The sequence below is a fragment of the Brassica rapa genome, chromosome A01 (genome assembly GCF_000309985.2).
Source record: "Brassica rapa cultivar Chiifu-401-42 chromosome A01, CAAS_Brap_v3.01, whole genome shotgun sequence".
Classification (NCBI taxonomy): domain Eukaryota; kingdom Viridiplantae; phylum Streptophyta; class Magnoliopsida; order Brassicales; family Brassicaceae; genus Brassica; species Brassica rapa.
In genome coordinates, this window is record NC_024795.2 from 1,700,170 (window position 1) to 1,720,892 (window position 20,723).

At 40.3% G+C, this 20,723-nt stretch overlaps 5 protein-coding genes across 6 annotated transcripts; 2 read left to right on the forward strand and 3 right to left on the reverse strand.

Moving 5' to 3' along the window:
- The first annotated feature begins 546 nt into the window (after nt 1-546).
- LOC103833311 (protein NUCLEAR FUSION DEFECTIVE 4) lies at nt 547-3,196 on the forward strand. Its single transcript, XM_009109426.3, has 3 exons — nt 547-1,001; nt 1,082-1,923; nt 2,499-3,196. The coding sequence occupies exons 1-3, from the start codon at nt 669-671 to the stop codon at nt 2,968-2,970; spliced, it is 1,647 nt and encodes a 548-aa protein (XP_009107674.1). The 5' UTR covers nt 547-668; the 3' UTR covers nt 2,971-3,196.
- Nucleotides 3,003-7,156, reverse strand: LOC103833399. The gene has a single exon (XM_009109513.3). The coding sequence runs from the start codon at nt 5,814-5,816 to the stop codon at nt 3,798-3,800; it is 2,019 nt and encodes a 672-aa protein (XP_009107761.1). The 5' UTR covers nt 5,817-7,156; the 3' UTR covers nt 3,003-3,797.
- Nucleotides 7,157-7,390: 234 nt separating this feature from the next.
- On the reverse strand, nt 7,391-10,553 carry LOC103833493 (DEAD-box ATP-dependent RNA helicase 16). Its single transcript, XM_009109612.3, has 13 exons — nt 10,254-10,553; nt 9,935-10,183; nt 9,737-9,865; nt 9,431-9,531; nt 9,220-9,331; nt 8,988-9,119; nt 8,832-8,897; nt 8,583-8,765; nt 8,412-8,507; nt 8,185-8,322; nt 8,041-8,123; nt 7,707-7,965; nt 7,391-7,620 (listed from the first exon to the last, which is right to left on the reverse strand). Exons 1-13 carry the CDS (start codon nt 10,479-10,481, stop codon nt 7,522-7,524), a joined length of 1,875 nt encoding a protein of 624 aa, XP_009107860.2. The 5' UTR covers nt 10,482-10,553; the 3' UTR covers nt 7,391-7,521.
- A 738-nt stretch (nt 10,554-11,291) lies between these two features.
- LOC103833679 (xanthine dehydrogenase 1) lies at nt 11,292-17,959 on the forward strand. 2 transcript variants are annotated; one of them, XM_009109780.2, is made up of 14 exons: nt 11,325-11,624; nt 12,500-12,599; nt 12,677-12,785; nt 12,869-14,362; nt 14,679-14,921; nt 15,085-15,399; nt 15,521-15,760; nt 15,846-16,130; nt 16,238-16,459; nt 16,543-16,704; nt 16,808-16,942; nt 17,037-17,273; nt 17,360-17,533; nt 17,614-17,959. In XM_009109780.2, exons 1-14 carry the CDS (start codon nt 11,510-11,512, stop codon nt 17,854-17,856), a joined length of 4,074 nt encoding a protein of 1,357 aa, XP_009108028.2. In that variant the 5' UTR covers nt 11,325-11,509; the 3' UTR covers nt 17,857-17,959. The 2 variants fall into 2 exon arrangements, with proteins under 2 accessions (XP_033139719.1, XP_009108028.2); XM_033283828.1 differs by lacking the exons at nt 17,360-17,533; nt 17,614-17,959 and having other exon boundaries at nt 11,292-11,624; nt 17,077-17,184.
- Nucleotides 17,621-20,550, reverse strand: LOC103833589 (probable amidase At4g34880). Its single transcript, XM_009109697.2, has 5 exons — nt 19,332-20,550; nt 18,740-18,954; nt 18,457-18,663; nt 18,188-18,386; nt 17,621-18,003 (listed from the first exon to the last, which is right to left on the reverse strand). The coding sequence occupies exons 1-5, from the start codon at nt 19,794-19,796 to the stop codon at nt 17,881-17,883; spliced, it is 1,209 nt and encodes a 402-aa protein (XP_009107945.1). The 5' UTR covers nt 19,797-20,550; the 3' UTR covers nt 17,621-17,880.
- Between the last annotated feature and the right edge of the window lie 173 nt (nt 20,551-20,723).

Sequence of the window (20,723 nt, forward strand, 5' to 3'; positions counted from 1 at the left end):
TTTCTTTAAATAAAACCATGTGGTCATGACATGTATATAATATTCAAATAAGTAAAAAAGAACTTACAGATGCATGAACTCCCATGCCTGAGAAAAACAAAACAACTGGCCAAAACCATCCACTTACCACTAATCATCCTACTTGACCATACTCTAATCACTCATTAAGAAAATATCCCATGTTTACACAACTGGCCAAAACCATTCACTAACTACTAATCATCCTACTTGATCATACTCTAATCACCCACTAAGAAAATATCCCATGCTTTAAAGCAATTTGCGTTAGAAGAAAATTCTTTTAGTATTATTTTTTTGACGACATTTATTTGACAAAAAAAAATGAAAATGAAAAAGGAATGAAACGAATCACCGTAATTTTCACGGCTTCCAACACCTTCACACCGTACGTGTCCCTTTCGTACTTTCCATATTCGTCATTCTAGCTTATAACAAATATTTAATTCTATAATTAATAGTAGTAAAATAAACACTTTCTACAAAAAGATAAATACGAAGTGCCAAAAAAAAAAGGAAAAGTATTAAATGCACGTTAACATTTCACCTTTAAAACCGTACGCAGATAGCTCAACAAACCCTCACACTTCACAAAAAAAAAAAAAAAAAAAATCTTCTTTCCCTTTCTTGTTCTTGTTCTCAATACTCCAATGGGTATCGGTAGATCTCCTTCTTCTTCATCTGCTCTCAAATGGCTTGGCTTCGTTACGGCTGTTTGGGTCCAAGCCATCTCCGGCAACAACTACACCTTCTCAAACTACTCAGACGCTCTCAAGTCCCTAATGAACCTCACTCAGCTCGAGCTCAACAGCCTCTCCGTCGCTAAAGACGTCGGAAAAGCTTTCGGAATCCTCGCTGGTCTCGCTTCCGACCGTCTCTCCACTCCCGTCATCCTCCTCATCGGATGCTTCGAAGGTCTTATCGGCTACGGCGTGCAATGGCTCGTCGTGAGCCGCACGATCCAGCCTCTCCCTTATTGGCAGGTTAGATTCACAACTTTCCATAAATAGAAACCCTTAAAGTGTTCTTTCTTAATTTGGAAACTCTGTTTCTTTGTGTGTAGATGTGTGTCTTTCTATGTATGGGAGGAAACAGCACGACGTGGATGAACACGGCGGTTCTCGTTACTTGCATTAGAAACTTCCGGCGGAACCGTGGTCCTGTCTCCGGGATCTTGAAAGGCTACGTCGGTCTGAGCACTGCGATCTTCACTGACGTGTGCACTGCTCTGTTCTCCGCCGACCCCGCTTCGTTTCTCGTCCTCCTCTCCGTCGTGCCTTTCGCCGTGTGTCTCACGGCGGTTTTATTCCTCCGTGAGATCCCTCCGGCGGCTTCCGTCGCCGAGGAAAACGAGGAGTCGAGGTACTTCGCCGTGTTCAACATCGTCGCCGTCGTGATCGCCGTGTACCTCCAGTCGTACGACATCATCGGAGTCAAGACCGGAGCCATCTCCATCGCGTTCGCCTCCGTGCTTCTCGTCCTGTTGGCTTCTCCCATCGCCATCCCTTTCCACGCCTACGTTCGGAGTTTAAATCACGAAGAAGACGCGGAGGAACCGTTGCTGAGATCGGAGATCGCGGAGGAGACGGTGGTTGTCGGTGCCGCAGCGGCGGCGGATAACGAGTTGCCACCGTCTCCTAAGCTTCTCAAGGAGGAGGAGGAGAAGAAGAGGCCGGTGCTTGGAGATGAACACACTATAGTAGAAACGATGTTGACCGTTGACTTTTGGGTGTTGTTTGTGTCGTTCTTGTGTGGAGTAGGCACTGGTCTTGCGGTGATGAACAACATGGGTCAGATCGGGCTTGCGCTTGGTTACACAGACGTGTCTATCTTTGTCTCTATGACGAGCATTTGGGGGTTCTTTGGTCGGATTCTCTCCGGTACCATCTCCGAGCACTTTATCAAGTAAGTCACTTCACTAAACTCTCTCCTCTCCAGTTAATAGATTGGGAAACTGATTTAATAATTGATAGCATAGATCTTCTTAAAGTAGTAACGTGACTTGTAAACTGCACATGATCATTTTTATGCATACGTAAAGCAAACTATTCCAAGTGAAGTCAGTTTCATCTTTGCTTTGCCTCAAAGGAAGACAAGAGTATATTATTGTGTTTTGCTTTTTTTTTTTTCTTCTGTTACTGCGAGTTGGATATTTTTTTCCATTTACATGATATTTCTTTTTAAATAAATTTCTAGTAAAAATCATGAAATTTATTCAGTGGAGAAGTTTCCTTGTCTAAGAATAGACGGGTCCAATATCTAGTGGCAGGGACCATAAAAAAAAAGATTTTTCCATTTTGTTTTTGCGACTTTTTTTGTTTGCGTCGAAAGATCTTTTTTAGATTTGAGTTATAAAATAATAATTTCATTTGACAATTAGATCGTGGACTGGGACCTTTATAAAATGTTCTTAATTGATTAAAACTTTTATTACATTGACTAATCTTGAAAATCTGATGTTTTCTTTCGTGAATAAATAGAAAATATGGAACTCCAAGACCATTATGGAATGCTGCATCACAAATCATCATGGCCGTGGGATATCTAGTGATGGCTTTAGCCATGCCCGGTTCACTATACATCGGTTCAATGGTGGTTGGAGTTTGCTACGGAGTCCGGTTAGCTATAACCGTACCAACAGCTTCTGAGCTATTCGGTCTAAAATACTACGGACTCATCTACAACATCCTCGTGCTGAACTTACCACTTGGCTCGTTCCTCTTCTCGGGTCTTCTCGCCGGTTTACTATACGATGCCCAAGCTACACCAACTCCTGGTGGAGGCAATACGTGCGTAGGAGCCCATTGTTTCCGTCTCATCTTCATTGTAATGGCGATTACTTCCATTGTTGGGGTTGCTCTTGACATCTTGCTTGCGTTTAGAACGAAGGATATATATGCGAAGATTCATGGGATCAAGAATGCTAAGAAACCTAGTGGTAATCATCGATGAGTTGATTACTGGATTTGCTTTTCGTTAAAACATTTTTTTGGTATGTTACTTATACTTCTATAGTATTTTTGAATGTTTTCTGTTCATTGTTTACTAGAAGGGATGGATGGATTGTACACTTTGTACATTCATGATTACTGTTGTTAAATCCGGTTTAATTGTTTTAAACCAGCTGTATGGTGTACGTTTATATAATGGGGAATCGATAAATTACACTTTCACTCTATTTCATTTATGTTCGTTATTATATCTAAGTGAATGTTATATACCTTTATCAGTGTGTTATATAGCTTGTAAATATTTTAATCACATATCATTTTCAGGTGGCATACAAAGATTATTGTTTACAATAATGTCTCAAGACTAACAATGTTTTCTCACAATTCTTGTTTACTTGCATGTTTACATGCACTTTCTATGTTAACAATAATTACGCATCTTGTTTACAAACGACCTAAACTAGAATGTACTTCTAAACTGTATATGATTGATAATTATTCTACATGGCTTAATTTCATTTACTCCCTACATAAACAAGTAAAAGACAATTTGAATCCCGCAAAAGCCTAATGATGCAAAGAGAACAAAGCTTCAAACAAAAATGCAAAACAAACTTAACTGGAATATTATTTGGTGTATAATCTAAATCAATGTATAGTAGTTTTGACTTACAACATAGTCTACACATTTATAACAAATGTCTACGAGCATCACCAATGTACCTATACAGAGAGCTTGGAGATAGATCACATCAAAGATGAAACAAAACTCGCCTGGGAGAAAAAAGAAGAGAATGTTCATACTAGAGAGTGAAGCTTAGTCATAAATCAATGAAACCCTCTTGACCCTCTAGATTGATAAAGCTCCAATCTACTCTTAGCTTCTGGTAATATCTCATCAATCATCGGCGCTTCCACCAAATGAGATTGCTTTGTCGACCACTCAAGTACTACAAGAACCTCTTCTTGCGCTAGAGTCTCACTATCCGGTACACTCAACGCAATGTAACATAGTAGTACCAAAGACGGAACTTGAACCATTTGTTCTCCAAAGTAAACCAACTGAATCAAATGCTTTGCACCACCTGCCGCTATGATCGCTTTAGAGTGGTTATCACGCAAGAAATTCTCAGTACACGAGAACTTGATAAGCGCAACCGCAGCTTCCATCGAAACCTCAGCTTCTCTTTCATCAAGAAGCTTCACGAGCGGCGCGATGATTCTTGTCTCCGTCGCACGGAACGTTCTTGAAAGACAACCTATTGATTTGATACATGGGATCAAAAGGTCCGGTATCTCCTTTTCGATCACCTTTAGCAGCTGCTCGACCACAGCTTTTGCCGCAGGAGAGGTTGGTTTGAAAGCTGAGCGTCTCAGCTCTGAGTACTGTTCGGCAACGTCGGTGATCTCCATCATTGCTAATGCGGAATACGACTTGACTTCATCGTCACCTTTCTCTAACAGAACGGCGAAACATAGCAATGCTCTTGATTCTGTTATGCTTCTGCATATTTGGAGATTCCCTCTCGAGAGTTGCCACAACGCTCTTGCAGCCATTGCTTTCATCTGAGCCTTAGTGGCTGGATCCTCGAACTCTCTTCCTTTAATACTTGTCCCCATTAAAGAAACATGCGTTGGATTGTTCCCTCTGGGTGTTGGTCCACCTTTTGTATGATGCTGACTGTTATGTTTTGTTTGATTCTTGTTAGTAGTACCTGAACCCGAACCTGAACCTGAACCTGAACCCGAAGCTGGGCCCGAGCCTGGGCCTGAGCCTGGGCCGGAGCCTTTCATTGCTAATGTGTTTGTGATAATGTTATGCATCTGGCTCGGTGTTTGGTTACTCATAGGATGCGAGATATTACTCTGAGCCTCGTCCTGCTCGTTGCCCGCCTTCTTATCTCCCGGATTCGTGTTGCTAGCCATCACGACCGTGTGGATCGAAGACAAAGTTGCCTTGTTGCTCACGATAGCGTATTTGCTATGCTCCTGAACCGTCTCGAAGGCGAGATGGCTCACTAAGAAGCGAATGATGTTGTTCTGAGCGAAGTGGTCTTGACACTTGGGATGATTCGACGCTAACTCCGACACAGCCCATGCTACAACCGTCTGAACTTTCATATGACCTTCTTTGAGAATCTTCGCGAAGACTTGGCACACGCCCGCGTTAACGATCTGCTCAACGCTCTCTGGGTCTCGGCCCAATAGCCCAATGGCCCGCGCCGCGTTTTCTTGGCCTTCAAGTTTCCCTTCCTTAGCGAGTTTTAACAACGGAGGCACGCCGCCTTCTTCTATAATGAGCCTCCCGTAACGGTCATTGTCACGTGCCAACGACACGAGGGACGCCGCCGAGTCGGACCTCTCGTCGAGAGAGCCGGTGAAGAGATTCGCGACTTGCTCCCAGATCAAACAGAGGATCGGCTCGTTGGCGGCGATGGGAGGGAGACCTAGGTACTCGTCGTCGCGGTCGTCGCCCGAGGCGGAGACGCGGAGGAGCCAGGAGACGTCTCCTAGAGAATTCTCGAGCTGCATCGTGATCTTGCGGAACGCGGCGGCGGGGATGATGGTGAAGAGGCGCTTCATCAGCCCCGCGGCGCGGCATTTCTCGACGAGGGCGATGGCTTTGAAGAGGACCTGCTCCGTGTCGTCGATGATGCGGCGCGTGGGACGCTCGTAGAGGTCGTTGCTCGCGCGCGCCGCTTGGCGGAGGAGGCCGGCGAGCTTCTCGGTTTTGGCTTTGACCTCGAGGCATTCTTGTCGGAACGAGTAAGCTTCGTCGGCTGCTTTGGTTATCTGATCCGCTAGTTGGATTGGTCTCACTAAGATTTGTTTCACGATGTCCGCCATGAGAGTCAATCAGAGGAAAGCAAATGTTGTTGTTTCGCCGGAGACGACGGCGGGGAGAGAGAGAGAGAGAGAGAGAGGAGGCACAGAGAGAGAATGAGGTATAGGTGAAACGTTAATTTCTCCGAAAATTTACAATGGAAGATGGAAATGTCCTAATATTAGGCGGTTTATTTATTTTTATATATATACTAGGTAAGGAGTTCCGAAAATTTATTTTGTAAAAAGAAATATGCCACATTTTATAATTGCTACTGGAAAAATACAATACAAAATTATCTTGTATGCAGCTATATTTCTTTGCTGATAATACTAAAAATTTATATTTTCTTTGTAAATTTGTTGTAATAAAATAACAAATATGTCACTACCAAATAAGATATGGAGTGTTTTATTGTCTATTTAGCTAAGTTATTTAGAAATACGGAGAACAACTAAATATTTGAAACTAATTAAGAAATAAACATATTTCAATCTAATCATTTACTAAATTAATAAGGTAACTTATAACGACAATTCGAGCATTCATAATTTATTTGAAACTATGTAAGATGTGTGTAGTCAAAAATATGATTTGATGGTAACTTTGAGAGATTTTATTCCTTAATATATCACCCATACAATTTTTTTTCTATAAATTAAAGTCTTTTCAAAGATTTAACATGATTACAATTTAAGAAAGAGATTTTGGTATAAGAATATACATATTGAAAGAATCTTAAATTGTTTGTTCCTATCAAGTATCATCACAAAATACATGGATTTTATTGGATCTTTAAATAGTGTTTTTGAAGTCGATGTGGTATTAAGATATAAATACACTAGAATTCTACCGGTTTTCGAATCAAATTTTCGAAGATTATTTTCCAAGATTAGGCTAATAACAAATAAAATCCTACATGTTTGTATGCATTTTTTCAAATATCTTTGAAAATCGTTTAACAGCTATATCGGCCATGAGAGTGAATCAAAGGAAAGCAAATGTTGTTAATAAATGGCGTTGTGTTCGCCGGAGAAGACGGCCAGGAGAGACAATGATGTGTATGTGAAACGTTAAAGATCTAATTAACACATAGTACTCGAGGTTCTGTGAGTGTGACCTACGTAACTTATGATACACGCACGCATTCGGAACCAAAGACTTTTGCTTCTGAGAGCATCAGCATTAGTGAACCCCATGGAAGGGGTTCACAAAATATTTTTTTATTATTATTTTTTATCTGTTTGATTTTTGTTTAAAAAAAAAAAAAATTTATTAATCGGATCAATCGCGGGTCGCCATGTATCATGGGGCCCGTGCTACAGTGATGATCCGGGTTCAGTGCAGTGAACTTCCAAAAAGCAGGTTCATTGCTTTTGTTTATTTTAATATTTTTTTTTTCCGAAAACCGTGTGAACTCTCTGTAGAGTTCACTAATACAGATGCTGTGATGCCCTACATTATGATGCCGTCGTAACGAACAAAAAAAGAGACGCAAGTGGACTAGGATGTTTCCAAACTCTATTTTGGCACATGCAAATTAACATCTCTACTCATCATGATTCATGAGTTATATAACATATGGTTTGAAGAGCAATAAGCTTTTGAAAAATTATATCTGAAAAGTACAAGAATAGAGCTAAAGATTGTTGTTTTTGTCTGCTTTCTTTTGTCTGATCACAACGCGTCAAAATTTGATTACACATGAGCAAAAAAAACGAGATAATCTTAAACTGTCTTCTGTTTCTTGTTAGCCGAGCCATCGCTAGATCCTTTACCATCTTTCTTCTGGCCAACACCGCCACCACCGCGTCCTCTCTTGGATCCCTGATTGATCGAAGGAAAGCAGACAACATTTAAAACACAAAAGCAAAGAAAGGGAATAAAAAGTTACGTAAGTTGTTTGTGTTTACGTTGGCGCTGAAGGTTTTGAGTGGGTCACTGCCTTTTCTCGATCGTTTCTTCTTTGTGTTGTTACCTCCACCGGATCTCCTACTGTTTCCCATAGCGGCTCTGGCTAGTTTCACCATCTTGCTCGCTTCTTGAGTCTTTGCGTCAACTAGATACTCAGGGATGTCTCTTAGATGCGGTGAAGGCGCAGTCTTGCTAAGAAGCTTGTCATGTTTCAATAGATCCAAGTCTCTTGGATTAGCTTCAAAATGAGACTTCAACCTGCAAAAAAAGAAAAAAGTAAGAAGACAGAACAAACAACACAACACCTTAAGAACAGTCATTCTTGCTTTTTACTTTTCGGAGTTGATTATCTCATTTCTCAAATCCTGAGCACGAGATTCTCGAATCGAAATCTTTGTAACACTCTTTGCAACATCCTGCAACAAAGAAAGAACGTTAATACTTCTTCATTTGAGAAAGTAAGAGATTACTACTCACCTCAGCTCTGTATCTTAAAGACTCGACAGCATTTTCAGTCAACAAAGGGAAGGGAGTGATGATATCACTATCCTTGTCCTCTTCGCCTGCTAGGAAGGATTTGATTTCTTCAAACCCTTCCATCTCATTAGGAGAAACCTGTGAGCAAATAAAGCAGAGCATTAGACTTGCAGATTTGAAGAGATCATACCAAACTTAAAGGTAATATATAAGACAAGAAATCTCACAAGAGAAACGGAAGAACCGCTGCTATATGCTCTCCCAGTACGTCCAATTCGATGAATGTATCCTGTCACACTTTGAGGCATGTCATAGTTTATGACCTGTGCATAAAAGAGGTTTAAGGAAAGGTTTAAGAATGTAAAGAAAAGATTACAATAAAGAAAAGAAAATCTTACTGTGTGAACTTTTTTGAAGTCAATTCCTCTGACTACACCAAACTCAGCGTCCAGCTTCGGTTTGAAACGCCTTTTGTTTTTCTTATTATCCTTGTTATCATCACCTTTAACCTCTTCCTTTTCTTTAGTCTGGTTATTATCATCCGTTGCAATCAAATAATCAAATAGACCTGCATTGAATTGCTGTACAAACACAGAGTGATTAGTTAGAAGCTGCTACTTCAATGGGAGGTGACTTTGGTGATGTACCTCAAGGATATGAAGCCGAGAATTCTGAGGCAGCTCCCCGTTTAAAATTGCAGTTTTGATTCCAAACTGGCAGACAAATAAAAATAAATTAATCCACTAATATTACTACAATAAATAACTGGATTTCTCATGTCAATAGGTAACACAAAACTTTACCTTTTCCAAGAATAGCTTCAGCTTGAAACCCATGTCAATAGTATTGATGAATATCAGAACTTTCTTCTGAACAACCTCTAGCTTCAGGAGAGCAAGAATGTGTAGTAGTTTATCCTGAGCACTGCAAGAAATCTATGACAAGATAACACAATAGTCATCTTTAATCAGAACCACAACTGTGAACATAACCAAGAAAAAATTTCTTAAGCAAAGCTAAGTGTTTGAATCATACCCAAAACTGCTGAACATTACTTGGGACGGGCTCTTCCTTGTCAGAACCTTCTTGCAAGGTCAAGACTACCGGGTTGTGCAGAATCAATTTCTTCAATTTCTCAACATCAGAACTGACATTTTGCAAACATGATTCCACCATTCAAGACAACCTCTCAGAGGAAAAAAAATGTGAGCTTAACTGGTCTATTATTTAAACACGGATGAATTACCTTGTGGTAGCAGACATAAGTAGGCATTGGCAACGTCTTGGAACTATTGACGTTACCGACCTTAGATTGTCTTCATACCCATAGGACAACAAAAGATCTGCCTGATAGCACAAAAATATATCAACATCTCAATAAAAAGAAAACGCAACTTCGTAACCTCTAAGGATTAATTGATTCCTTATACTCCTAACGTTCCAAGAAAGTATAATCAAACAGCTTCCACTTAAAGAGCTAACTACTTGACTATTAGAGAATTCACAAAGATACTGTTACTATAAACCATTGAAAGGAGAAGATCTATCATACCTCATCAAGAACCAAAATCTCAAGCGATTCACTGATAGCTGCGGGATCTAAAACTCCATCTGCAAAACACTTAGGAATACAAGCAGGTGTGGTGACAAGAATCTCAGGCAAGCCAGCCAACGCGTTACGCTGCAATTGAAAAAAAAAAACATTAGAAAATGTTAAAAAATAGATTAAAGTCGAACTTGTTACACTAACCATATCAGAAACAGGCATGCTACTAGTCAACTGCACAGCTTTAATCTGAACACGACACAGCTCAATAAGCCAAGAAACCTCCGTGTAGACTTGCTGACACAACTCTCGAGAAGGAACGAGAACAAAAGCACAAGGAGCAGGCTTCTTCTTCCTCCCAGAGTCTGAAAACAGCTTCTGAAGCAAGGGAAGAAGGTAAGCTAAGGTCTTCCCTGAGCCAGTCTTAGCTCTAGCAACCACATCTTTCCCTTCCTAAAAGAATAAGAAAAATCAATCAGACAGACTCTAAAGAAGGCGTAAAGGTAGAGACTTTGATGGTTACCAGGATGTAAGGAATGGCTGTTTGCTGAATAGGAGTTGGCTTCTCTATACCCTTTTTAGATAAAGCGCGAATGAGACGAGGGTCAAGCCCTAGCTCCTCAAAGCTCTTCTCTTTCTCTTCTTCTTCTTCTTCTGCTACTTCTCCGCCGTCTCTCTGTTCTTCAACTTCCTCAGCTTCTTCCACTTCCGGTTTCACATCATCCGCAGGTTTAAACTTCGCCTTGCCCATTGAATCAGTCAGAGAAAGGTTCAGTTCGAGTTTGAAGCAGAGGAGAAGAAGCTTTCAAAAGCGGCGGATAGGTTGAAGAAGAGTCTTTTATCGTCTGATGGTTTGGGCTTTTACTTAATGGGCCGGGCTTTTCAGAAACAATAATAAAAATAAAATAATTTGTCAAAGAGACCTGGGCATTTCAGATATCGGTTCGGTTCGGGTTTCCGGGTTTCGGTAGTTTGAATAGGAGCTAGAGGATCCATTTAGTACTTAACCTATTTTTGGTTCGGTTTGGTTCAGTTAGTTTCTGGTTCGGTTCGGTTCGGATAGTAAATGTAGGAACTAGAAAATATCCGGAAAAAGTTCGGTTCTCATTTGGATCCAGTTCGGGTTTAAATAGTTCGGGTAGTTTGGATAATTTGAATAAAATATCGGTTATTTAGGGTAAAATATCAAATAATTAGGATGATTTAGATAAAAAGTTTAGATATTTCGGATTACTTTGGATATTTCAGATAAAACTATTCGGATAGTTTCAGATACTTTTGGGTAGTTTGGATACTTTATAATAATTTAGTTATCCTCGACTATTTTCGGATACTTTTAATAGAATTTTAAATTAAAATATATATTTAGTAATGTTATATGTATATATAATTAATATTTTATATATTCGGGTATCTGTTCGATTCTCGGTTTGGTTTCGGTTTGGTTCGGTTATTTCGTATATAAAAATATAGGAATCATTCGAGTATTTGAGGGTCCGGTTCTGATTTCAGATATTTCGGTTCGATTTCTGTTCGGTTACTGTTCGGTTCTTCCGTTCCGATTATCTAGATAAAACAATAAATATGGAAAACGACAGTTAGTTTGTATATTATAATGAAGAAGACGAAGCAAGGATGATGATGTCTTCGGTGGATGCGATCTGCGTAAAGAGATTATTTTTATATAGAAAGAAGGAACGTGATCAACTTGAGCTTTGACTTAGCGTCAATCAGTTTTCGTTTCGATCCCAAATTTGCAGAATCATTTTTTTTTGAGAAATGGGTTCGTTGAAGAACGACGGAGAGCTCACGGAGGCGATACTCTACGTTAACGGCGTTCGTAGAGTGTTGCCAGATGGTTTGGCTCATATGACGCTTCTTGAATACCTCAGAGGTGCGTAAACTTCACTACATAAGCTCTGTTCTTCTGGTGGTAGGTAGGGGGATGATTAAAAGTATTGAACTTTGAGCTCAAAAGGCTCAACTTTAGATCCATTTTTGAAGAATCTGGATCAGTGGAATATTCCTACAGATGTAGTTGCTTGTTTGTGGTGCCAAGTAGCTGAGATTTTTTGCAAATTTGGAAGGCTATGCATATATAATTTTTTGTCAAAAATTTTTAGAGGTCTGAGGCGAATGTTTCATTATGCTTGGCCATGAACAGCCCTGCTTTTGATCCACTATGTCTGTCTTGATATGTAGGGATTGAGTACGCATTAGATTCGTTTTAAAAATCATAGTGGTTTGTTATAAGGTGTGTATCTTACTTGCTACATAAGCTCTGTTCTTCTTGTGGTAGGTAGGGAATGATTGAAAGTTGTGAACTTTGTGCTCAAAAGGTTATCTATTTTGAAGAATCTGGATCAAGGGCCGGTCTTGGTCAAAGCCGGATGAAACATTCGCCCTCAGACCCTTAAAAATTTTGAAAAAAAAAATATATATATTCCTCCAAATTTGTTTAAAAAAATTTCATAGTCCCCAAACATTTGAAATTTTTACTAAATCGTCTACAGCCCCTAGAATCTCAGGGCCGGATCAATAATGGAATATTCCTACAGATGCAATTGCTTGTTTGTGCCAAGTAGCTAACTTTTTGATCCGCTAGCTCATTCCCTTATGTCTGTTTTTAATATGCTTGGTTTGGGTATGCATACAAGTGCGAGATTCGTTTTTGAGAATCATAAAGTAGAGCTCGCAGAAATGATTTTGTTATGAACCATCATGAGGTTTTTTTTTAAACTTGCAAACGTGTTTCTTGTTTTCATTTAGATATTGGACTGACCGGGACAAAGCTGGGATGCGGCGAAGGTGGTTGTGGGGCTTGCACGGTGATGGTCTCTAACTATGACATTAAATCCAAGACATGCGTGTTAGTATCTTTTTCCCTCTGATACGTTGGCTCTACTTTGCTTAAGCTTTTGGCCTAACTGAAAAATGTTGTTACAGGCATTATGCTGTCAACGCTTGCTTAGCACCTTTGTATTCTGTAGAAGGGATGCATGTTATATCCATTGAGGGAATTGGCCATCGCAAACTCGGCTTGCACCCACTTCAGGTAAAGTTTTACTCAGTTCCTCTCGTTTCTGGAGAGTTCTATGTTATTGCTAATACATATTATTGTGATGTTAATTCTCTCAGGAATCGTTGGCATCTGCTCATGGTTCCCAATGTGGGTTTTGCACTCCCGGGTTCATCATGTCTATGTACGCGTTACTGAGGTCAAGCAAGAACTCACCTTGTGAAGAGGAGATTGAAGAGTGCCTTGCGGGGAATCTATGTCGCTGTACTGGTTATAGACCCATCGTTGATGCGTTTCGGGTTTTTGCAAAATCTGATGATGCTCTTTATAGTGGAGTTTCCTCACTTAGACTTGAAGATGGTTCAACTATCTGTCCATCTACTGGAAAACCTTGTTCATGTGGATCAAAAGCAACGAATGGAGAAGGTAATTGTAATGAAGATAGGATACAGTCCATATCTTACAGTGATATAGATGGGGCTAAGTACACAGAAAAGGAGCTTATTTTCCCTCCTGAGCTTTTGCTGAGGAAATTATCTCCTTTGAAGTTAAGGGGAAATGGGGGACTCACTTGGTTTAGACCTGTAAGCCTTCAGAACTTGCTTGAGCTCAAAGCAAACTATCCTGACGCTAAGCTGCTAGTAGGGAACACGGAGGTGGGAATTGAAATGAGACTGAAGAGGTTGCAGTATCAGGTACTAATCTCTGTTGCTCAAGTCCCAGAGCTCAATGCATTGAATGTTGATGACAATGGAGTAGAGCTTGGTTCTGCTTTGAGACTTTCTGAACTATTGAGGTTATTCAGGAGGGTTGTAAAGGAGCGTCCTGAACATGAAACATCAGCATGCAAGGCTTTTATTGAACAGCTGAAGTGGTTTGCTGGGACACAGATAAGAAATGTTGCGTGCATTGGTGGAAACATTTGTACAGCTAGTCCAATATCTGATTTAAATCCTCTTTGGATGGCGTCAAGAGCAGAGTTTCGGATAGTCAACTGCAGTGGGGAAGTTAGGTCCATACCTGCAAAAGATTTCTTCCTTGGTTATCGTAAGGTGGATATGGGAAGCAACGAGATCTTGCTGTCGGTCTTCCTTCCATGGACAAGGCCCTTAGAGTATGTGAAAGAGTTTAAGCAGGCTCATCGCAGGGATGATGATATAGCTATTGTCAATGGTGGAATGCGTGTGTTTCTTGAAGAGAAAGGTCAAGAACTGTTTGTTTCTGATGCATCAATTGCTTATGGTGGTGTGGCTCCTCTTTCGTTGCGTGCCAGAAAGACTGAGGAATTTTTGATTGGAAAGAAATGGAACAAAGGCCTTCTGGAAGATGCGCTTGAGGTCATACAGAGCGATGTGTTGATTAAGGATGATGCTCCTGGTGGAATGGTGGAGTTTAGGAAATCTTTGACCCTGAGCTTCTTCTTTAAATTTTTCTTATGGGTTTCTCATGATGTGCATAGTGTATACCCCACTGTAGAGACCTTTCCACCCTCCCATGTATCAGCTCTTCAACCTGTTCCTCGGTTATCTAGAAGTGGAAAACAAGACTATGAGACAGTAAAACAAGGAACATCTGTTGGCTCGCCGGAGGTCCATCTTTCAGCCAGAATGCAGGTATGTTGTTCCATCCACCGTTCTCAGATTGTTTCTTAGGTCAATTGCCATTGTCTATTGTTTAACCTTCTAGAACAAAGACGTTCTGTGATTTGTGACGCCCTGAAAATTCCAGTTACATGATTGTTTACTTTGTGGAACTTCGATTCCTCTTCATATAGTTTATGGCCTCTCTTTCTCAACTCCAAACTTCTCCATTATCATATTGAAAATATGTTTGAAAACCTCTAGCTAATCAATGTCCCTTTTAGTGTAATTTGTTGTAGCTTGGTGAGTAGAAAATAATTCTATCCACCGCCCTTATATTTTCATGTAGGTCACAGGAGAAGCAGAATATACTGATGATACCCCAGTGCCTCCTAATACCTTGCATGCTGCTTTAGTGCTAAGCAAAATGCCGCATGCTCGCATCCTTTCTATTGATGATTCGGCTGCCAAATCTTCACTTGGTTTTGTTGGTCTGTTTCTTGCCAAAGATATTCCTGGTGATAATATGATTGGACCAATTGTTGCTGACGAAGAATTATTTGCCACGGACGTGGTCACATGCGTTGGACAAGTAAGAAAAATAAAGCCCTCAATTTTGTCTCTTTTTGATCTTTTCTATGGAGACTCAGTGGGAACCAGTTGTTGTTGCTGGAAGAGTTAGAGTTTCTCTGTGTCTTAGAGGAAGTGTTTCTTCCTTTCTCAGTTATCTCATTAAATTTCATTTGGTATTTCAGGTCATTGGTGTGGTTGTGGCGGATACACATGAGAATGCAAAAACTGCAGCAGGGAAAGTTGAAGTTATGTATGAGGAACTACCAGCAATATTATCAATCAAGGAGGCTATTAATGCTAAAAGTTTCCATCCGAACACAGAGAAAAGGCTAAGGAAAGGGGATGTAGAGCTGTGCTTTCAATCCGGTGAGTGTGACAGGATTATAGAGGGAGAGGTTCAAATCGGTGGTCAAGAACACTTTTACTTGGAACCTCATGGTAGTTTGGTTTGGACACTGGATGGAGGAAACGAAGTTCATATGATTTCATCCACTCAAGTAAGTATTTAGAATTTGTATCATGTGGAACAGAAAACCATTAGGGATCAGCTATTTTAAAATATTGAATGATAATGTTGTCTCTGCTGAAGCAATACTTGTGATTGTGATATATATGCAGGCTCCTCAAAAGCATCAGAAATATGTTTCTCATGTTCTCGGTCTTCCAATGTCTAAAGTGGTATGCAAAACCAAACGAATTGGAGGTGGATTTGGTGGTAAGGAAACAAGATCAGCTTTCATTGCTGCTGCAGCTGCTGTTCCTTCCTACCTATTAAATCGTCCTGTGAAGCTCATACTGGACAGAGACGTGGACATGATGATAACTGGTCATCGTCATAGTTTCCTTGGAAAGTACAAGGTATCTTTCTCTGCTATGAAGAAAGAGTTTGATTGTTAGAATAACTAGAAGAATCCTTTTGATTGTTTTCTGCTACCTTTTACAGGTTGGGTTTACAAATGAAGGAAAAATATTGGCGTTGGATCTTGAAATCTACAACAACGGTGGAAACTCTTTGGATCTTTCCCTAGCTATTCTGGAACGTGCCATGTTTCACTCAGATAACGTTTATGAGATTCCGCATGTGAGGATCATAGGGAACGTTTGCTTTACTAATTTTCCCAGCAACACTGCTTTCCGAGGGTTTGGAGGGCCCCAAGGTATGCTCATTACTGAAAACTGGATTCAGAGAATTGCAGCAGAGCTTGATAAAACCCCTGAAGAAATCAAAGTGAGTTAAATGTCTTTCTAACCTTCTTTATTGTCCTGAAAATTTGTAGTAATTGTTCTTGTCAGTTTCATGTTTTAATGTTTTCTGGTGTGTTTGATTTACTTTAGGAGATGAACTTTCAAGAGGAAGGATCAATCACACACTACTCACAGTCCCTTCAGCACTGCACATTGCAGCAGCTCTGGAAAGAGCTGAAAGAATCCTCCAACTTCTTAAAGGCTCGTAGAGAAGCAGACGAGTTCAATAGCCAAAACCGGTGGAAAAAGCGTGGTGTAGCTATAGTTCCCACAAAATTTGGCATATCATTCACTACAAAGTTCATGAATCAGGTGATAATTTTTAATTCAGAATTAGCAATCAAACTGTAAAGAATAAAGACTTTTTTATACCATCCATTTTGTGGCTGTTACAGGCCGGTGCTCTTGTTCATGTTTACACCGATGGGACTGTTTTGGTGACACATGGAGGTGTGGAGATGGGTCAAGGGTTGCATACAAAGGTCGCCCAAGTTGCTGCATCCGCCTTTAACATTCCTCTTAGTTCAGTTTTCGTGTCAGAGACAAGCACCGACAAGGTACATCTCTATTAGAATTGAACATGGAACTCTAGCTTAGGCCAATACATAAAATCAGACAAAGTTGTTCTTGCTCTCTTATGTTTTTACGGTATCTTAATAGGTTCCAAATGCGTCACCAACGGCTGCTTCTGCGAGCTCTGATATGTATGGTGCTGCAGTTTTAGACGCCTGTGAGCAGATTATAGCAAGAATTGAGCCTGTTGCATCGAAGCACAACTTCAACACATTCGCTGAGGTATATTCTTTGTCTCTTGCATTTTCATTAAACTCAGACCAGTTTGAACCCTGTTATGATGAAAACTCTCTCTTCCATGTGACTGTATATGTAGCTGGTAAGTGCCTGCTACTTTCAACGGATAGACCTATCAGCTCACGGATTCCACATCGTTCCGGAAATTGGATTTGACTGGATATCTGGAAAAGGGAATGCGTTTAGATACTACACATACGGAGCTGCCTTTGCTGAAGTTGAGATAGACACGCTGACTGGTGATTTTCACACAAGAGCAGCTGATATAATGCTGGACCTCGGATATTCTCTTAACCCTGCCATTGATGTTGGACAAGTGCGTCTTCTTCTCTCACACCCTCAAACGCATTTTTGCTATCTTTAAAAAGGAAAAAATGTTTTATTTGAAGTCACTATTTGCAGATAGAAGGAGCTTTTGTACAAGGACTAGGTTGGGTAGCTCTAGAAGAACTCAAATGGGGAGATGCAGCTCATAAATGGATTCGACCGGGAACTTTACTCACTTGCGGACCAGGAAACTACAAGATACCTTCCATTAACGACGTTCCGTTCAACCTGAATGTTTCTCTTCTCAAGGTACGCAACAAGCTTTAAATTGGTATGCAACAAACACATTTGAACTATCTGAAGCTGAGATTGTCCTTTGTTTGAAACAGGGGAATCCGAACTTAAAGGCGATTCATTCATCTAAAGCAGTAGGTGAGCCACCGTTCTTTCTTGCATCATCAGTCTTCTTTGCGATCAAGGAAGCCATCAAAGCTGCTAGAACCGAGGTGGGTCTCACCAAGTGGTTCCCTCTGGAGACTCCAGCCACTCCAGAGCGTATCAGAATGGCTTGTTTCGATGAGTTTTCAGCTCCTTTTGTAAGCTCAGACTTCTCCCCTAAGCTTAGTGTTTAAGCTTATATCGAACAGTGATAAAGTTTATGTAAGTTGTTTCCACTCACCAAATAAATGTACATTTACAAAGATAATCTTTATAGATAACAGCAACTTTGTTTTCGTTGCGTGCCTTGAGCTTTGAACTTTGGTGGCTTCCACCTTTTCCTGTGTTTTTTTCTTTCTCATTTCAGTGATCACATTCTTCAAAAACCGAAAAATGTAAGTTGGGGTATCCCAGGTCTACAGAACGACCAGACTAATAGGTCAAACCCTCTGTATATTCAAATTAGACCTAAAACATGATCTCATATCCAAAAAGGTAAGTTCGTTTTAGCAGTTTAGTACTTACCTCTTCAGCGAATTTCTCGTTGTAAGCAATAACATCTGCTAAGGACCTGACGGGTGACTTCACAAGATCTTTAAGATATGCATTGAGTGACATCTTGAACTCAGCCAAGAGTGCTGTCCTTTCACCGCTCTTAGTCCAATCCTTAATGACTTCCATGTTCGGTATCGACAGATCTTCAATGACGGTGGCGCCTTCTCGTCTTCATTAAAGAAAGATAGTGATTTGATTGAATGACAATGGAGACTATAAGAAGAAAAGAAAAGCTTTACCTTAACATTTCAATGGGATGATCAAGAAGAGAATGCTTCATAACGACCCCTAGTCTCTTCCCCTTAAGGCCACTAGCTGTCAGAAACTGCTTGTAACCGCCTTTGGGTATGAACTGGGATGCAGTCTTCGTGGCTTCGTCCAAGGGATCATAACCCACAATAGCATCAAGGAGAATAACAGCATCCGAAACTGTCCTACATATCGGCCTAACGTTGCAAACACACAAACTTAGTACAAAAAAATCACTAGTAAAGTTGGGTGCTATCTAAGTCTTACTCTTACCCTACACTGTCCTGTCTCAAGGAGACAGGAACAACACCGCCTCGGCTAGTCAGCCCGACAGTCGGTTTAAACCCGACCACCGAGTTCTGACTCGATGGACAGAGGATGGAACCATCGGTTTCAGTCCCAAGTGACACAGCCACAAGATTAGCCGCCACGGATATAGCTGAACCACTACTTGACCCACACGGATCTGCTGTTAAAACGTATGGATTCTGCAAAACATTCAAAACTCTTATCATAGGGTTAATTATTTTTGTAATAAATAATTATTTTAGGTACTTAATAATATTTTAGTGCATTTTGGAGACATATTAGAGACTAAGATTGGGTTTAGCCGTTTAGTACGAGTATTTTTCGAGATTTTGAATTTCTCGGATCTTTTTAGAAATCCATTTGGGTCTGGGTTTAGTTTGATAAAATCCATAAATTCAAATACTATAAAAACAAGATCTATTCAGTATTTAAGTCGGTTTCAAAAAGATTTTATCAGGTCGCGTACGGTTCGGATTGGTTTATTTTCCTAGCCCTAATAACTAACCTTGAGTCCCAAGTTACAGAACTTTCTATATATAGTATGGAAGAAACTGACCTTTCCTTGGAGACCACGTGCGCTCCAGCCACTTGGGATAGCGAAAGATCTGAAATGAGCCCATTCGCTTAAGCTCGCTTTGCCCAAGATCACAGCACCTGAATCTCTCAGTCTCTTCACAACACCCGCGTCTCGAGGCACGACGGAACCAAACAAGGCCAAGGAACCAGCCGTGGTGTTAAGCTTGTCCTTGGTGGAGATTAAATCTTTGAGGAGAATCGGAACACCGTGCAAGAAAGGAAGCTCAGTGGTCACGTCTTTCACCTCGCGTTCTCTGTCTGCTTTCTCTGCTTGGATCAACGCGTCTGGATTGGTCTCGATGACTGCAAAGAGTATCGGGTTGAGGTTGGAGATCTCTTCGAGGTAGAACTCGACGAGCTGCTTTGATGTAAGTCGTTTCTCGTTGAAAGCAAGTCTTATGTCTTGGATTGTGGCTTCTTGGATCGAGAACGTCGAGGTGAGCATGATGTAAGAAGATGAAACGCAGAGAAAAAATGGTCAACGCCAAGCAGCAGGTTGCTTCGTTCTCACGATGATCGAAGAATACAACTCCCAATAACACCAACTTTAATAGATTTAAAGAATCATTAAAATCTAGACTTTTTGAATAACAAAAGATTGTGTATAGAATTACTAAATCATGAAACCAATAACACTAGATTTTAATGAGAACGTGAGAATGTGTAAACCAATAACACTAGATTCTATAAATTCTAACAATCATCATAAATGTAACTCCCACTGACACCCCCTAATTAAAAGTTAAATACAATTAACAAAGTGTTTGTTTATTTGCCACCATTGAGAGCAAGAGATGTTAATGGCCGTTGATTAAAAACAAGGGTTGCGATTAGCCATTATATCAAGTTGCATAAACTAAAAGCTCACAGTGATACGTTGAGATGAATTTCTTGGTTTAAATATAATAGCTTTTTAACAATGCAGTCCGTTATTTTTTCAAATAAGCTATATCTTAATATTTCAATGTGATGATCAAGACGAGAATGCTTCATAACGATTCCTAGTCTCTTTCCCCATAATGATTCACAACGATTCCTAGAACTCTACGAGCTGCTTTGATCTAACTCGTTTCTCCTTGAAAGCAAGCCTAATGTCTTCAACCTGTAGCTTCTTGGATCGAGAACGTTGAGGTGAGCATGATGTGAGAAGAAGTGGTGTGGTTCATAGATGATGAAACGCAGAGCCAGAGATGGTCAACGGCAAGCACCAGACTGCATACTTTACAGTAAAAAAATTAAAAGATTCCTAAACCAAATAATTATTTATTTATTCGTCATACCGAGATGTCAATGGCCGTTAGATAAAGACAATTGTTTGCGATTAGCCAAAATTAAAAGTCTTTTTCTTTTTGTCATCTTGGTTAAAGACATG

Bases quoted from the DNA above. Each gene is read 5' to 3' on its own strand.
- LOC103833311 (XM_009109426.3), top strand. From the start codon at position 669: ATGGGTATCGGTAGATCTCCTTCTTCTTCATCTGCTCTCAAATGGCTT. The intron at 1,002-1,081 runs GTTAGATTCACA...CTTTGTGTGTAG, and splicing joins AGCCTCTCCCTTATTGGCAG to ATGTGTGTCTTTCTATGTAT. The intron at 1,924-2,498 runs GTAAGTCACTTC...GTGAATAAATAG, and splicing joins ATCTCCGAGCACTTTATCAA to AAAATATGGAACTCCAAGAC.
- LOC103833399 (XM_009109513.3), bottom strand. From the start codon at position 5,816: ATGGCGGACATCGTGAAACAAATCTTAGTGAGACCAATCCAACTAGCG.
- LOC103833493 (XM_009109612.3), bottom strand. From the start codon at position 10,481: ATGGGCAAGGCGAAGTTTAAACCTGCGGATGATGTGAAACCGGAAGTG. The intron at 9,332-9,430 runs GTAATTCATCCG...GCAAAATGTCAG, and splicing joins CTTATGTCTGCTACCACAAG to TTCTGATGTTGAGAAATTGA. The intron at 8,766-8,831 runs GTACATCACCAA...GTGTTTGTACAG, and splicing joins CTCGGCTTCATATCCTTGAG to CAATTCAATGCAGGTCTATT.
- LOC103833679 (XM_009109780.2), top strand. From the start codon at position 11,510: ATGGGTTCGTTGAAGAACGACGGAGAGCTCACGGAGGCGATACTCTAC. The intron at 16,131-16,237 runs GTGAGTTAAATG...GATTTACTTTAG, and splicing joins AAACCCCTGAAGAAATCAAA to GAGATGAACTTTCAAGAGGA. The intron at 16,943-17,036 runs GTATATTCTTTG...CTGTATATGTAG, and splicing joins ACTTCAACACATTCGCTGAG to CTGGTAAGTGCCTGCTACTT.
- LOC103833589 (XM_009109697.2), bottom strand. From the start codon at position 19,796: ATGCTCACCTCGACGTTCTCGATCCAAGAAGCCACAATCCAAGACATA. The intron at 18,955-19,331 runs GTCAGTTTCTTC...AATGTTTTGCAG, and splicing joins CACGTGGTCTCCAAGGAAAG to AATCCATACGTTTTAACAGC. The intron at 18,664-18,739 runs GTAAGAGTAAGA...TTGCAACGTTAG, and splicing joins TTGAGACAGGACAGTGTAGG to GCCGATATGTAGGACAGTTT.